Source organism: Agelaius phoeniceus, chromosome 1 (assembly GCF_051311805.1).
Source record: "Agelaius phoeniceus isolate bAgePho1 chromosome 1, bAgePho1.hap1, whole genome shotgun sequence".
In the NCBI taxonomy this organism is placed as follows: domain Eukaryota; kingdom Metazoa; phylum Chordata; class Aves; order Passeriformes; family Icteridae; genus Agelaius; species Agelaius phoeniceus.
The window spans coordinates 10101850-10119386 of record NC_135265.1 but is presented as its reverse complement, the minus strand read 5'-3'; the positions used below and the strand labels follow the sequence as shown (position 1 = coordinate 10119386).

Below are 17537 nucleotides of genomic sequence, written 5' to 3'. Positions count from 1 at the left end.
TCATAACAATACAGGAAGGGGTAGCCAAACTTGCAAGGACAGATAAATCATTATTGAAGTACAAAAGTCATTAAACAGTTACCATCTGCTTGGTTATATGCATCAGAGGCAAGAGCACTAATGAAATTCCTTTTTACCCAGGCTGCTTTCAAAAGGCAGGGGCGAGGGGGAAATCTGGCTGGGGCAGGGAAATGGGCACTTTTACATTCATCCCTGTGGTTTCTGCTGTTCAGTGTCAGCTGCTTCCACCTGGTGGCAGTTTGGGCAAGAATCCTTTATTTTAACTTTACAAACCAGATGTGTCTTCTGCTCTCTCCAGGAAGGCAAATATTTTCTCCATTTAGGTTGTTAAGCAGCAAAAGGAATATTTTTTTTTAAGTAACTGAGGATTCTTTTCTCCAACAGTGGCTTATCAGATACAATAATACTGGATATCATATCCAACTACTTGGTCCTTCCAAATAGAATTACAGTCCCCCTGGTCAGTGAAGTGCAGATTGCTCAGCTGAGGTTTCCTATACCAAAGGTAAGCAGGTTTCTGTTAACAGCAATAATTGGGCATTTAGTTCCTTCTGTAGTAACTGTTCAAGGCAATCTGGAGGAATTTTGAAATACAGTTACTGCACTGGTACAAGTTGCTGTTAATTCAATCGCTAATAACTAATTTAATTTATAAACAATTTCTGTGAAGTTAATGTTTCAAAAGAACACCAAGAAAGATGTATTTATTCATTTATTTATTCTTTTTTTTTAATCCTGAACTTATTGCTTTTACAATCACTGGATTGTAAAACTGCAATCTAGTTTAACTGTACAGATAAAAAAGTAGCATGTATTTTATGTTATCATGGAAAATTACTATTAGTGTGCTTCATTAAACAGTTGTTGCTATTTTTTGCTACTCACTTCCAGAAACCTGATATTTCTTGATGTAACTGGGATGTTTCTGATGGCTGATGACAGTTTTTCTTTTCAGGAGTCTTGAGTGCTAGGTCTGTTGAGTGTGTGGATCATCACTGATATCTTCTATTTACAGTATGTCCAAAATAAGTTTCATAAGTTAAGGAAATGGCAATGGAAATAATAAAACATCTTTGTGTAAATTGTGATGACATGGCAGTTTTCAGATTACTGTACAACCTCATCTTTTCTTTTTCAGGGTGTTCTAAGGATACACTTCATTGAAGCTCAGGACCTAGAGGGAAAAGATACTTATCTAAAAGGGATTATCAAAGGAAAGTCAGATCCTTATGGAATCATCCGTGTGGGCAACCAAATTTTCCAAAGCAAGGTCATCAAAGAAAATCTCAATCCAAAATGGAATGAAGTTTATGAGGTATAACCAATAAAAATATCTTGTTGTATGTTCTTCTTTATGGAAGAAACAAAAGAAGAAATATCCTCTTTCTTTTGTTTAAAAGGTTATTTTGGGGGTGTCCTTAATATATATATATATATATATTATATATATATATACACACAATATATATAAAATTATTATTTTATATATAATAGTATATATATATATATAATATATATATATTATATATTTTTTTTTTTTCTGAAAAAGAAGTTTGGGCTTTTAGAGCCAACATTGACAAATTTTATCTGAAAAGCTCTTAAAATTGCTCTACTCATTAAATTGCAGTTTTTCAAAGCATTTGCTTACTAATGTTTTTTATTGTACAAAGGTGCTGCAGCTCAGTGTTTTACTGTTGTTATGCCATTTACCCAAACTGGTCAGTTTTTCTGATAATGCCCTCTCACTGAACTTCCAGGCCTTAGTGTATGAACATCCAGGACAGGAGCTAGAGATTGAGCTCTTTGATGAAGATCCAGATAAAGATGACTTCCTGGGGAGGTAAATGTTATGGAGAATATGTTTGTAGGTATTGGAAAGAGATTAAATATTGTAATTTTTTCAGTTATTATTTTTATTTTATTGCAGTTGTTCTGCTATCTAATTGTATTTATAAATCAATTATCTTGGTAGTAAGGAATTCCCTAACTACTTCATGTATGTAAATTTTTATGCAAATGTGCTTGGGTGTGTATATACACATGTATATGTTTACATCTTTTCTGAAAAAAGCAGGTGAGTATTGTGGGTACCCAGAATTGTGCCCTAGCTTCTTTAATGTCTGTGAGCTAGCACTAAGTCTTAATTCTTTCTTCAGGCAAAGTTAATATAGTTTTATAACTCTGTATCTTCTTCATCTTCATAGCTTCTAAATGACTGTCTCGAGTTTGTTTTTCCTCTTAAGAGCTGATCTTAACTATTTGATTAAAGAAAATATTTACATTTACTTGCAATGCTTTTACAAACATGACTCACTCTTTGATTCCATAAGCCATAGGTGTTTACTCATAAACATTTCAGGGATTTAGCCAGCTTCTTTCCCCAGTAATTTGTCACCTTTATTTCTTGCTGAGTTTTGGAACTTCCTATTGTTGCTTTCCATATGGAGGAGAGCTCCCTTGCTTTTCCAGCTCCTTCTCTCTTAACAGGAGCAACAGTACCTACTTCTCATTAAAATTAAGAAGTAGGAAGTACAAAGGTTTCTTTTTCTTTGCACTTCCCTAATCTTACACTGAAGTGATGGTGGGAGGAACTGACCTAATGTGTACATCAGCACTAATAAAATAAAAAGCCAGACAAATGTTCATGCACTGGCATGCAGATGTCTGCTCTGTTTAATTTTTAGCAGATTCATTCCCTGCTACATTTTTAGCTTGTGTGAACTACAATTCTCCCAGACACTGCCAAAGCATGAATTTGGTCATAGGTGCTATTTCCAGTGGGAAGTTTGGATGTGCTCTCTGTTTTGAGAGTTGGGTCATACATATGTGAGTTATATTGTGCCAGTTGCCCTCATGGTTACAAAATGGGCTCTAGTGCAGGCATTTTCCTGACATCCTGCACTCATCTTTGTTCAGCTGTTTCATTCCCTGCTTCTTCTTTTCTGAGGTGCTAAAAGTATAATATTCTGCCCTTTTGATCTCAGTGGATACTCAGCAAGCACAGGGTGGGGCTTGAGTTCTGGGCTAGATCTTTTGTTTCTTGGCTAAAATACTACTTCTTTTTCTCCCTTTTCCTAGTTTGATGATTGATTTAATTGAAGTTGAGAAGGAGCGTCTTCTAGATGAGGTAATCAAGCTCAGTCATTTTTGGTTTGACAAGGCCCATATGTTGTACATGTTGTTGTTCTTGGATTATTTTTTCCTGAGCACAGTTTCTGTATGTGCAAGAATAACCTTAATGCTGTAGAAATACATGCCCTGATAATCAGTACAGTGGTTTATAGATACCTAAACTGGTGAAATCTGAAAAATAATGACATTCTTTTTAGGTCTTGGGGTTTTAAGGTTACTCCTATGCAAATGCAAAAAATAGTAGCTTAGATATTTGGTGAGAAGGTTTTTTTTGCAAGAGAATAGTTAATTGCTGGGCACACTAATTTTTGTCCTATATGTATGAGAGACTTTATAGGAACCTTGTGCAGGGTTTTTTTTCCCAGAATATCCTTAAAGAACTTTAAGAATTTTCTTGGTATTTTAAAGATGCTTTTATCATATAATGTATAATGTTTGTCTGGGTGGTTTTATCATTCTGTGTTGTAATGCTTTATGCAAAATACGAAATTTCAATGGATCAGATCTTTTCAGGTTATGTGGACTTCAGCTCTGAGAGATTCTTAGCAGACTTTAGTGATTCCTAAATGTCCTGAAGAATTAATCATGTATTTGTTTGCCAGATTATTTCACATTACTTTGCTTAATTTTCAGTGGTTTACTTTGGATGAAGTGTCCAAAGGCAAGTTGCATTTAAAACTGGAATGGCTCACATTGATGCCAACTGCTGACAATCTAGACAAGGTATTAAGGGAACACATTACTTTCCTTCTAATCTTAATTGTTTTGGGGTGATTTTGTTGTGACTTTTTTGTTTATTTGTGAAGTATGTAACCAGATCTCTAGCTGTTGTGAATTTGGAGAAACCTATAGCTTTATTCCAAGCTGTCTTTAGAAATCTCAAACCAGTCATAAGTGTAAATGGTTTACACTCAGATTTTCAAATGCTTTTGTTGTTCTCTTTTCTCTTAATGTTACTGTTTGAGACTATCTGCTGACATTTCTTTAGTCTGGGAGATAAAGATGGATATGATGTTACAATCTGTCCAATCTAAAAAAATAAGTAGGAAATGGGGTGCAAATTTCCATGCAAATGGTTTTGAAATGTCTGTATGAGTCTTGAAAACTTACTTTTTATGCTTCATGCTCTGAATTTGTGAATGTTTGCTTTTTGGGAGATGGTTTTTTGGTTTGTTTTTTTCAGAAATGAGACAGAAACAGTAACCCTTGGTTTCCAGAAAGGCTTACAGTGTGTTTTTGTTTTAGGTGCTAACAAGCATTAGAGCTGATAAAGACCAAGCTAATGATGGGCTTTCATCTGCATTGCTTATTCTGTATTTGGACTCAGCAAGAAACCTGCCTGTAAGTTATGTTCTCATGGATACCCTTCTGTCACAGAGTCTCTTGGGGACTCCCAGCATGTCTTGCTTGGTAGTGTGACACTGCTTTACTAACACACATTGTGCCATCTTCTCTATAATTCCTCTCCTTTCAGGATGTGTAATGTAAGGTCTACTTTTTTAGTAGCATAGTCTTTAGCTATATATTTAATAAAACATTATTCTTTAATCAGTGTGGTTTTTCTCTAAAGAATGCTCCTTTCCTGGACTTGAAAGGCTGCATGTTTTTATTCCATGATGTTTTCCATACATGGTATGGGATTAGTATGAGGAATTTTAAGGAACTAACTGGGAAACAACCCACTTCCATAAGTTGAGGTGAACTTGCTTGCTTTGGCTTAGGGTATTGCTGGAGATTTGAAGGTACTTAAGGTCCTCACCATGAAATCAGTCCTGTGCAGTTGATGCTAAAGGGCCAGAATACTTGTGTGAGATTTCTATCAGATTGTTTTTGGCAGGGTGCTTTATTTGCTTGTGCAAAACATAGAAATAAATCATGTTCTCTCTCTCTATGGATTTATCCTATGGGACTATGAAACAACTTGTTTTGGAGTTTATTTCAGGTTAGTAAAGTACTGTTCCTGGTTGTAATTGATAGCAGTAATAAAGGTAACCCTACCATAAAGAGATACATGAAACTTAACTAAGTTTTGCTGGTTTTCAGCATTGCTATTAGATGAGAGGTTCTGGAAGTGATGATTAAAATATTAATCAGAGATTACAGTTTTCAAGCTTTGGATTTTTTTGCATGCATTTTGCAGATTTTTCTGCTGAAATTCAGGTTAAAATTAAGTTAAATCATAGTGGTAACAAATGAAACCTTAGTAGCCCAAACAATTTACATGACTGACTAGTGATTTCATGTCTGTTCCAGGGTGTATAGAGCAGAGTTTGGAAGTGGTATTTCTAGGCTATTTTAAAAGCTAAAAAGACTCATTTGGAATAGATCCTCATGTTTCCTTTTTAACCCCACTCTATATTGAATTCAGGCAAAATCTGTAACTTAGCAGGAAAATAAATCGAATTACTATAGTACAGAGTAAGCAGGAACAGAATAGAATTATGGTGTGCTTAGCATCAGTTTCAGAGAACTCCAACAGATAGAAAAAGTCTGTCTGCCATCTGTTTTGTGTATTAGATTCACTTGAACCAATTTATGTATCTTCTTGTTCAAATACTGAATTTTACTGAAACAGCCACAAAGTTAAGGTTTGGTAAAATACACTAAAGCCTCTTACTTAAAATAAGTGGTGTAAAGTTCTCTCCTATACCAGTTCCAGTCTTTTCCACATAGCTCTGATTCTCTATATTACATTCTCCAGCAAATACTCTGAGGCTTTGTCATAAATTATTTTTTTTGTTTTAAACAAACATTCTCTAACATTGTTTGTTTTAAACAAACATTCTCTGACATTGTCTCCTTCCTTTGGAAAGATGAGGTTGCAAGTCTCAACTTCTGCCTATTTTTGCAGACAGTATTTTAATTTCAGTGCATTTAATCAGTAGATCTCTAAACTCTAGGGCACAGGAAGGGGGAGTTCTTTGCACAAAGCAGACCAGTTAGGAAATTTGGGAACAGCATCCCAAATTTCCTATTGCTGCATCTGATATTCTGTCCACAGTACAAGAATTGCCTGGGTGGGTGAAGAATGATGGTCATAGAGTGGGACCTGTTTAATCCTCTTACTTTCTTCTTCCTCTACCAGCCCAGAAAAGCAGTTGCAACAAATGACTCAATATTTAACTTCAAGTAATTTTCTTTCCAGTGTTGCAAAAAATATAATAGAAAGTAACATAGAACAATTGCAAATTCCATGTATAACTTTACTACAAAAGAAAATATGATACTGTGGTAAATCAAATTTTCCAAAACCAGAGACCAAAAGGCTTCATAGTTATGTCACATTGGGGGAAAATACCATGGGAAGACTTTTTTTATGCAGGAGAACTGAACATCATGGAGCTTCTACATGAACTGCAGTTAATTGTAGTAAATAGAGCCTTTTATGGCCATAGGATTCTAATATGGAGCAATATTGACCAGACTAAACATGAAATTTGTTGGTTTTTCATGTTTTGCTCACGTTCAGTGGTGGGGGTTATGTAGCAAATTAATGTCTTGGATTGCTTGTATTTATGGAGAAGAGAGAATTTAAAGAGAATGGTTAAAATGACACTGACCCCCTTATTAATAGTTTGAAGATTTTTGTGCACAACTTTAATGTTACAGTGAAAAGTTTTCTACAAGAATAATTACTTTTATTACCTTGGAAATTGCCTTAAGTGAATGCTTATCACTGGTACATTTTAGGTCATGCCTTCAGCCTTGTTTTGTTGGAGTTACAGTGTTGAGTTACCACCACTCAGGCCTTTCTTTTGCATCATAGTTGTGAGTTTCTGGCACACTGGGATGATTGGTCTAGAAAAGAAATAGAAATGGTGTAGAAGGCTGGTCTCTAAGTTAGTAAACATTAGTTGGATCTGCCATATAAATCTGAATTACCAAGAGTGAGCCTGGAAAGTGGGTTAATATATTTGAATAATCAATAAAAAAATAAAATTCAAAAAGCATTCCACCTTGCTGTGCTGCAGAAAGTCATTTAATGGATGAAACGATTTGTAATGAGAAATATTTACTTTTTGTTTCTTGCTGTTTTCTCTGGAATCCTTTGACTATTTTCCTGAACTTTTCTGTGTAGTAAAGCTGCTTATGCATTCATTCTGCCACAATCCCATCACTCTGCTTTCTCCTTCCATTTCCATCTTCCTAAGAGTATCTACGAGGGAAACTTTGGGTGTGGATACTTAAAAGAGAGGAGAGCATCTGGACTAGTCTTTTGTGAAAACACTACCTCACTCTATAGAGCACTATTTGTGAGTTCTCTGGTATTGTTTGTATTGTACCTTTTCTCTGCCAGAGTGTGGATTAGTGCTACTAAAGCCACTCACTCTAGTGGAATGAGAGCATGCAATTTGTTTTCCTGCATGGTTTCAACAAGTGTGCATTGTTTTTGTGCTATTTTTATTGCATTTTAAAGGCTACTTAAATTTCATTGATCAGCATATCATTGGGTAAGTAAGTAATCTTTTTTGATAAAACCCAAGATAAGTTTGTTGTAAAAGCTCTTTACATTTAACTTAAATTGCTGATTCATTGAGAAATAAAATGAATACTGTACTAGCACACTATGTGCTTGTTAATTGTTGGCTTTTATTGCAAAGAAATTAAAGTAATAAATATTGCAACCAATAGTTTCTTCAAAAGGTGACACACTCAATGTTTGTAAGAACTTGCAACCTCTCCACACTGGTTCAAGTTGTTTTAAAAATGGGTGCAGTTCTTTGTGCTTCCCAGACTATAAATTCCCTTGTAAATTCTATCTCACTCCATGATGCTCCTTGTTTTGCAAATTCCCAAGCTCCTTTTCTTTTTTGGAAATTAGTCTGTAGTTGGGAGAATCCAGGCTAGGGTGAACTAACAAGTAATATTTTTTCTTGAATTTAATGTTACAAAACTATTAAAAACTGATGAGCCTCTGACTATCTTACACTTAAATCTGGAAGTACAACATTGGTATCTTAAAAAAGAATGAGAATCTGTTCAGAATAAGTATCTTTTTTTCCAGAGAGAGGTGGGTTTGTCTTTGGAGATTATGCAGATAAATTTTAACTGGCTGGCCATGTCATAATCCTTGATTTTAAAACAGCTTTCCAAAGCCCAGCAAAAATTCTGTTAGTTTCTCTGTCAAGGTTAATTATAAAGTATCTAAAAAGTTATAACCATTCTATAATCTTGTTAAAAATTAATGAATGAGAAAGACAATTTATAACCTACAGTTCCATCATCTTGGTGTTAAAAATGTTAAGGAGTTGCTGTTTCTTTTAGTTACACCAATACCAGATATATCTTTAAGGTAATTATTATTAAAAAAAAAAAATTAGGGATGTAGCCCTGATGATTTTTGTGGATCTTAGGATCTTTGTGTTAAGACAGGTTGTCTGTACAGGGCATTTATTTAGAAATCAGACAAAACCTTCCAAATCCCTGAATCAATTTATGAGGCAGAGTGGGACAGCAAAGAAAGCTGGGTCTGGATTCCCTTCTGCAGCACTGGGAGCTGCCTGGCTCTGCAGGCTCCTGGGTGCTGCTCTTGCTGCAGAGGAGGAGGGTGTGGCTGAAGGCCAGGGGACAGGAGAGGTCTGAAGTAGCCCAGGGATAAAACCAGCTCCAGCTGCCCTAGGACTGCCCTTGTTCCCAGGGCACCCTTAAACATGGGCTGCCACACAAACATTCCCTAAGGTGGAACATGAGTTACTGGGGAAGTGTTGAAAAGGGAACTCACTTCCTAAGGAGAGAAAAATTCTGAGTGATCTCTGTTCCTTTCTGGATAGTTTATTCACTGCTGCAAATCTAGGTTTGTGACACCAAGACATTCACCCATGTAAATCTGATTTAGCTGAAGTTAAGGTATAAGAATTGTTTAATTTCCAGAAGTAACTCGAGTCTTATGATAATCAATAGTTTATAACAGTTTTGGTGTCTGTGTAATTTATAAATTATCCATATTTTAAATAAGCTCTTACAGTAGTGGCTGTCTTCTGGTTATCTGGTGAGGATGCACTCAGAGATACCCCAAGCAACACTTAGTGAGTCTAAAGAAGTAATGAGTCATTCTCCAAAGCATATTGAATTAGGGGCTGGCTGAATAACAAACCACTTTGTTACTTGTATAACCTATGGGTTTGTTAGGAGGATTTACTGCAATGTAGTGATGGCTGTTAGAGAATTCCCCTGTGTCACTATCAGTGTATTTCTTGGATAACCCATCCTCTTTTCCTGTTACTGCAGAGACACCCAGAAGCATACCAAGACTATTTTGTCACCCAAAGCAAGACCTTCCCTTTCTATATTGAGTATCCCCTTTCCTCCTCTGAGTCTCCTTCCTCCCAGTCTTTCAGCCACCATCTTCATGGACCTGCAGCTTCTTCCCTTGAAACCTGAGGCCTGGCTTAAAGATATTTGCCCCAGCTGATGTCCCTCTTGGCCTATCCTTGCTATGATTCCAGAGGAATTGAGATATGCTCAATATCCAAGTCAGTGGTTGCCTGCCCTTATCTATGATCACATAGGTTTTGACTTCTAAAATTCCTTGAAATAATAATATAGGAAGGGAAAGATTTGTATTGAATATGCAGGTGCAAATGGGAAGGGAAAAAAGTCCAGTAAGTTGAGTTGCAGTTAAAGATTCAAAATAATTTTGGTGAATTGTAGATGCCATGTGAAAAAATGAGGTACTTCTCTGTAGAGGACAGTCATTGCATCCTTATAAATATGGGATAGAAATAGAAAGAAAGAGATGTGAAAAGAGATCTTTCTACAGAAAGAGATTTGTAGTCATGCTGTGTCACATTGTTATGAAAGAAAACACTGTGCTCTCTAGCAAAGAGGAGTGCAGCCTGTGAGAAGCAGGGCCTAATCCTTGTGTTCTCAGCCATTACAGGGCCCTGATCTTGGCTGTAGCAGTTGAAGGTCTGGAGCACAGCACTGGTGATGGGAGAGACAGCAGCCATGGCTAGCAGGGAAAGGCACTTCAGCCCATGGAAATAAATCATGGAAGCACAGAAGGGTTTGGGTTGGAAGGGACCTTAAAGATCATCTCCTTCCAACCCCTCTGCCATGGGCAGGGACACCTTGCATCAGATCAGGCTCCTCCAAAGCCCCATCCAACCTGGCCTTGAACATTTCCAGGGATGGGGAATCCACAATTGCTGCAAACAAAGTGACACTTCTGTCTTTGTCAGAAAACAGGAAACAGTTTCATTCATTGCTTCAAATCCAGCAAAGAATGTACCTGTTGAGCATTTAAAAATTTCCTAATGAAAAACAGTTAAGCCTAAGTTTCAATGAGGAATAATTAGTTTCAATTAGTTTCAGCTAGGGATAGTGTGCAGTCTCCATCTTTGAAGTTCTCTAAGTACAATACTAAAGTTCCTAATGTATCAGATAGATTACTGTGGAAAATTCCATGATTTTATTTTAAGGAATATAATGTTCAGAAAAATACCCCACAAAAGTAGTCAAACCTTATTTCTGGTTCTCTCAAGTTTAAGAGTTGGACTTGATGTTCCTTGCTTGTAGATTGCTTCCAACTCAAAATATTCTGTGATTTTGTCCTGGATATTGTATATTCATTCTGAAATAGAAATTTTCAAGTAGGATGCCTGGAATCTTTGGAATATTTAGGCCAACTGGAGTATATGACATCCCAAAAGAAACTGCAAAATAGTATTTCTGCATAAAGGTTAAATCTCTTCAAATTTTAGTCGCTTTGATTTTCATTTCAGAAAGGCATTTCTTTTGGCAAAGCATTCATACCAGTTCCTGTTCATAAACCAGAATGTTTCAAAAGGCCACTATGCAATTTTTTATTGCCACAATCTACAGCTTCTAAAAAAGAATTATTCCTTGAAACAAAAATGTGTCTCTAAAGAAAAAGCCAGCCATAAGTACACTAACTTGAAGTCTGTTTTATTTCCAAATCTTATTTTCTGAAATTATTTCTTATGAATTGAATGCAAATTTTTCTAGACATTATTGTGTCACTTAAAGAACAGTATATTAATCTTAAAATAAAATTCTGAAATTTCCATATTTAATGGAAAGCAGTCAGAGATTTTGTTCTGCTTAGCCAGTTTAAATTCCTATTTTTACTGTATTTGCACGTCTTCATTCAACTGAGTAAAGTAGCAGACCTTCATTCTAGTTGGCATGCAGTGTTTACATCACTTTTCTGAAGAGGCTTAACAAAATTTGACTTTTATAATGATATAAATCCCTATCAATTAGATGTTGTAATTTCTCCCATAAAAGGATTCCTTTGCATAATTACTTGACTTATCATCAGAGAAGCTTCTGGGTTGTGAAAATATGCTCAAACAAATTCTAAAAAGGATCATTAAGAAGGCAGTTCATAGGGCATCAGGCATTAAATAAAAATATTTTGTGAATTATCTCTATGAGCAGAGAAATACAAGCAGACAGAAATTGGGTATATTAGTTTTGAAGCAGAATAAAAATATCCAGAGGAGAAGAGGAAAAAAAAATTGTCAGACTTTTTTGTTGTGGTGGTGGTCCTTCATTGTTTTGTTTTGTTTGAAAGATGTTGTGGTTTTTTGTTGTTTTTTTTAGGTTGATTTTTTTCCCCCCTGCTTTGTCCTATGTTGCCATGTCATAATTAATTAACCTAGTTGAATTGCTTCATTGCATGTCTTATTAACCCTTCCTATGTTCATTCTCTCCTGACTTAAAAGAATAATCCATTAGAATTTAACCCTGATGGCTTGAAGAAGGCTGCTGTTCAGAAAGCCCTGAAGGTAACATTAATACAGTTGTACATTTAAGGTCACAAAAGTAATTGGAAATGCACGAATGCCTGCAACACTCTGCTTCCAACACTGGATGGGATTTCTATTGCCAGATACAAATTTAGTGTAATTCTGTTTCACTTGAATTTGATTTCAAGAGGCCAGTGTCAGGATGTTGTTAAAATTCTGTGGTCTGTGGTCATTTGAACTCTAGATCAGATTGGTGGAGTGCAGGCTGCTTGGGAAGACTGGGAAAAGTGCTGGGAACTGATTTGTAGTAGTAACTAAAGAATGAAGCTGACATGAAAGCTAAGACATCTTCCACATACTGACTGATACCTTATCACTCAGCTCTGAATGATTGCTTTGGAATAATCTTGCTCCTGCTAGATGTTTTTAGTAGGTTTTACATCTTTTATGTGACTGCTAAAGAAATTTAGGCCAGCTTTTTGGTAGGCAAACTTGGCAAGGGCTGATGTTCAGCTGGAGGAACGTGAACAAGGGACAGACTTTAATAGGCTGTCAACAACAAGTCTGTCAGTACCTGGCATCAGAGGTGCATTATATGTGCCTGCACATTGCTACCTGCCTAATTTGCATTAAAATTATTCCTATTTACATATCAGCATAAGTGACAGGGTCTCTTGTCAACTCCTGTAGTTTCATCTTTTTATGAAGAAAGTTTCAGGCACCATTTTGTGGACAAAGGAAAAATGAAGATAATGTCACCTACTATTTTAAAACACCATCAGTTGCAGTGTAATATGTCTTTCTTTCTGTTCTGTAAACCTTTATATTCAGTTTTATTTGAGGGCTTAATATTTTTTATTAAAAATCATAAAAAAGGAAAGGCAGCATTCATCCAAGAAAGGAGTGCTTTAGCTTTATTTCTAAAGGAAAGTATGGTTCTAAGCAGTATGTCATATTAAAGTTGAGAATTATTAGTGGAAGTATGATGTCCAAAATGTAAGTACAGATCAAAAAATATATCTAAATGATGCACTTTCTTCATTTAAAAATACAAAATATTGGAATCACTTGGTTGTAATTGTGACCTTACATGCATTAAGAAGATTTTAACTAACTTTCTGTTGACATACCTGATTTTCCTACAGGGTAGAACTCAAAGTAACCATGTATCCTACATTTTCTAGGCTTTTTAAACTGCATTAACACCCGCTTGAGATGATTAACTTTCATGTCTAAATTTTCTTTCTGAATTGAATTTTTGTTAGATTAAATTGAAATTTATGAAAGAAACATACAGTTGGAATGTTCCTTTGCATATATGATTTGTTTCTAAACTGCTGTTTGTTTTCACAGTTTGATGTAATGCTATACAGCTGGTGAGCAAGGCTCAGATATGGCAGATGGTTGATTCTCTAATAAAGAGTATTTGGTAAACTGTAGAAATATCCCTCACATACATTATAGTGCATATTCTTTCTCCCCAAACTGAAAAGTAGGGAACATCAGTGTTGGATACCACATCCAGTTTAATAGTTCTACAGCACTGTATATAAAGTTCCTGAGTTTGTGCTTTCTTCATATCTTCCATCTGCATGCAATATTCATTTTGCAGTTTTAACTATGCTTCATTAGCTTTGGGGATTGTAATGCTCATTAAAAGATAAGAATTTGCATCTTACCAGTTTCATTTAAAGAAAATGGAAATGAGTCTAAAACTCCTGCTTATTAGCAGCATTTTGCTTCAGCATATTCAGGTAGTTGGATGCCTTCATGTTGATGTGTTCACCAGCTACTCACTCGCCCGTCTGCCATTCCAGCCAGCTGAATAAAACACTGAGAATAATAGAGAAGCATGCAGTAGAATGCATATGATTTGTATTTTTAAGATGCAAACATTTAAGTTTCAGAGGGGAGAGGTTTTGCTCTAATCTGAAGGCAAAGTTTTTGCTTTTTCTTTACCAGTCAGGAAAGAAAATGAACAGCAATCCCAACCCACTTGTTTTGCTGTCAGTTGGACACAAGGCACAGGAGAGTAAGGTGAGTTCCTACTCTACCAAACCATGGAGCATGTACACACACTTAGTTACCACCAGAACTGAAATTGGCAACCAGCAGCCAAGGATTCCAACCTATGACCTAAAACCACCCTATCAACCAAAGAATGGCACAAAGGGCCACATCCAGTATTTCTTAAACACCTCCAGGGATGGTGGCTCCACCACCTCCCTGGGCAGCACATTCCAGTGCCCCGTCACTATTTCTGTGAAGAATTTTTTTCTAATGTCTGGCCTAAACTTGCCCTGGTGCAGTTGAAGGCTGTGTCCTCTTGTCCTGTCGGTGGTTGCTGGGGAGAAGAGGCTGACCCCACCTGGCTACAGCCTCCCTTCAGGCAGATTCCTGTCAGGGAGCTGTGGGGAGCAATAAGGTTCTCCCTGAGCCCCTTCCAGACTAAACAACCCCAGCTCCCTCAGCTGTTCCTCATCAGACTTGTCCTCTAGAACCTTCCCAAGCCTTGCTGCCCTTCTCTGCACACACCAAATAAAATGTCAAAATGAAAAATGTGCCCATCTCTTGACAACACCTCTATTAGACAAACTGTTTGATAATTTGTGTACTTCTTTTTTTCTTAACTTCAGATTAGATACAAGACCAATGAACCAGTATGGGAGGAAAATTTTACTTTCTTTGTACACAATCCCAAAAGACAAGATCTTGAAGTTGAGGTATGTGTCTCACTCTCTTTAGATACCTTTCTTTTCTAGGATGTTGCAGCAGTAAAAGTCACACATTGAAGGCTGTTATGAAATGAGACTAAATACAATGTGAACATGATTAAAATTATACTTAAAGTATTTTTTTTAGGCCAGGCAATGAAATGTTTATTTCCATTTACTACTAAAAGGAAGGAAGACTATAACCCAGCTCTCACATGAATAATATAATTAATGGCTGTCTTTTCTAATTTAAAAAAAATCCAAAAGTAAATTTGATATACCAGTTTGGAACTAGGAATCTTTCCTCTCTCACACCAAGGAAGTATTCACTTTATCCAAATACTGTATCCTTTTACACTGTTGACACGTCCTTTACATAGTTCTAAGAGACTGAAGTGTAAATGAGTGAGGACTGTCTTAGTCACTCTTCCTCTAATAGCTGTGGGGATTAATTTTCACACAGACAGTTTGGAAACCCTGTAGTTATTTTGTTGTTCTAAGGTCTGGTAGATGTAGATGTGGTGGTTACTTTTCTGTCTTACTTTTGCTGTAGAAGGTAAGGTTGAAGAAATGAGGCATTGAGTATATTTGGGTTTTTTTTCTCCTTCAATGTAATGTAATCTTAAAATCAGTGAAACTTGGTTTAAGAACAAACTACTTTCAATATTGTTTCTTTTTTTATTTTTAAATAAAAATGTAATTTCTTTCTTTGAATTCTTACAAAGCAGATGATACAAAGTGACTTAATTTCTGTGTTCTTTCAGGTGAGGGATGAACAGCACCAGTGTTCTTTGGGGAACTTCAAGCTGCCTCTAAGCCAGTTGCTAGAGAGTGAAGATTTAACTATGCATCAGCGATTCCAGCTGAGCAACTCTGGTCCCAACAGCACTATAAACATGAAGATTGCACTCAGGGTACTCTAAAACCTTTCCCATTGTAAATGTCTGAAAGCATATTTAGGGCTGTGATGACTCCTGCTCTGCCAGCTTTTGAAGAAGCCAGTACATTTCCTTTGATGTCACCTGCCAAGTGTCCTTGGTTGTGCAGAGCTATCAGTAAACAGAGACAGCCTCTAATTTAAATAGATTCCATTTGAAAACTGTAAAATGCTCAAAATGAAACAATAGTCACCTGCATTAATTAAAAACAAGGTCCCCTGTGGTTTTAGGCTTGGAAATCATGTTTGGAATCTGAATTCCTTCAAATCTCTTTTGAACCCAGTGGGTTACAGATCAGTGAAAAAGCCTCCATCTGGAAATGGAACTGAGGTTTTGATGTTTTAAAAAGTAAAGTGTATAAGGAAAGGAAGTACCTGCATAGTACTGGAAAAATTCAAACCAGCCTTCAGACATGTTGGAGTTTTGAAAACAAAACTTGCAACCTGAAAGTTGGTTTGTCTTTTTTCTCCATCTAAATTACTTGGTTTAGTAAGGTACTGTATCTCTTTGCAAACAGTCACACTTCTGTTATTTTTCTTTCTAAAGCACTTTGTTGCTTATGCATCATTAATAAATTAAAGCAACTTATAAAAGAGAAAGTAAGAACAATTAATGAGAAAATATTGTATGTAAAATTAAATTTCAAAAGAGTAGAATAAAAAATTACAGAATATCTTTCCAGATGGCTATAACTGCAGAGTAAGTAGCATTTACACCAGAAGTGGGTAGAATATGGGAAGGGAATAATGAGGAGAATAATTCTTAATAAACAGAGAATTTCACAGTTGTGAAATGAAGTTGCCATGAAGAAGGTGGAGATGTGCTTTGTCATGTAAAGTATTTCATAGTGTAGAGTTAGCAATTCTGAATGGTTTTGGTCCTGCTTTAGTGTCTTAACTTGACAACTTGTCACCAACCAGTATTCTTGTAATCTGTTCCTGTTTCTTATACTGCAAAATAATAACATTAAATGTATTTTCCTGTATCCAGGTCCTGTCTCTTGAAAAGCAGGCAAGATCTCCAGATCATCAACACTCAGCCCAAGTAAAAAGGCCCTCTGTTTCCAAAGATGCAAGAAAATCATCTTTTAAGCCTCAGGTTCCCGTCTCGCCAACATCTGATCCAAACAAGCCCGCTCCAGCGTCCCCAGTGACTGACAGTGATAAAAAGACTGACCCAGCTGATAAGAGTCAGCCTCCCAATGCCAGCCCGCAGTGGCCAACAGATCTCAGCCGCAGCTCCTCCAGCCTCCAGGCCTCCACCTTCTCGTGCTCCCCCAGCCACCTGTCGGTGAAGGAGCCCACGCCCAGCATCGCCTCCGACATCTCGCTGCCCATCGCCACGCAGGAGCTGCGCCAGAGGCTGCGCCAGCTCGAGAAGTACGGGGGGCTGGGGGCCTCTGCAGCACGTCCCAGCTGGTGCACAGAGTGCCACCAGAGCAGGAGGGCTTAGTTCACATTCCAGAAATGTTCTGTACTGTTCAGTCATTGGGGTTTTCTGCTTCTTCCTGGTATCTGACAGAAGCTACAATTAGAGGTTCCTTACCATTGTGATCGTCTGCTAGATAATCTAAGTCCTACTTCTTCTCATAGCTGCACTTTGTAGTTTCATGGCAGTAGTTGCCTGTTTCACCACTGAATCCTATTAGCATTAATTAAGCCCATTAAGCTGGAAATGGTTGGTCTTTTAAAATAACTCAGAGGGATATTAGGCTATAAAGAATGTTAAACGGGTAGTCAGTTACTATGCAGTCACTGAAGATTGGTGCAGACATGCTTTCTTAAATTCTTGAATTTTTTTTTTACTTGCCTTTACTTACCAAGTACAGCCATCCTGCTCTGAATAGGAGACTGCAAACTATTCATTCCCTATTCATCAAGCTTCTCTGTGAATCTAAGTAGAGAGCTTCTATTTTTTTACTTGCAAGGAGTTGAACCAATTCATCTTTTTCTCTGTCAGAGTTCATAGAATCAACTGAGTCATAGAGGTTGGACAGAATCTCTGGTTGATCATCCCTC

At 36.7% G+C, this 17537-nt stretch overlaps 1 protein-coding gene across 3 annotated transcripts in view; it reads left to right on the top strand.

The window, feature by feature from the left end:
- Nucleotides 1-17537, top strand: part of ESYT2 (extended synaptotagmin 2) — an 80711-nt gene that overhangs the window by 55261 nt on the left and 7913 nt on the right. The window contains exons 8-19 of one of the 3 annotated variants that reach the window (XM_077192067.1): nt 406-526; nt 1160-1336; nt 1779-1861; nt 3100-3148; nt 3787-3876; nt 4399-4494; nt 7305-7406; nt 11844-11906; nt 13830-13904; nt 14504-14590; nt 15346-15495; nt 16510-16898. In XM_077192067.1, coding sequence (XP_077048182.1) covers nt 406-526; nt 1160-1336; nt 1779-1861; nt 3100-3148; nt 3787-3876; nt 4399-4494; nt 7305-7406; nt 11844-11906; nt 13830-13904; nt 14504-14590; nt 15346-15495; nt 16510-16898 — 1482 coding nt within the window. The remainder of the gene's footprint in view (nt 1-405; nt 527-1159; nt 1337-1778; nt 1862-3099; nt 3149-3786; nt 3877-4398; nt 4495-7304; nt 7407-11843; nt 11907-13829; nt 13905-14503; nt 14591-15345; nt 15496-16509; nt 16899-17537) is intronic. The other 2 variants (XM_054642083.2, XM_054642091.2) reach the window with 2 other exon arrangements.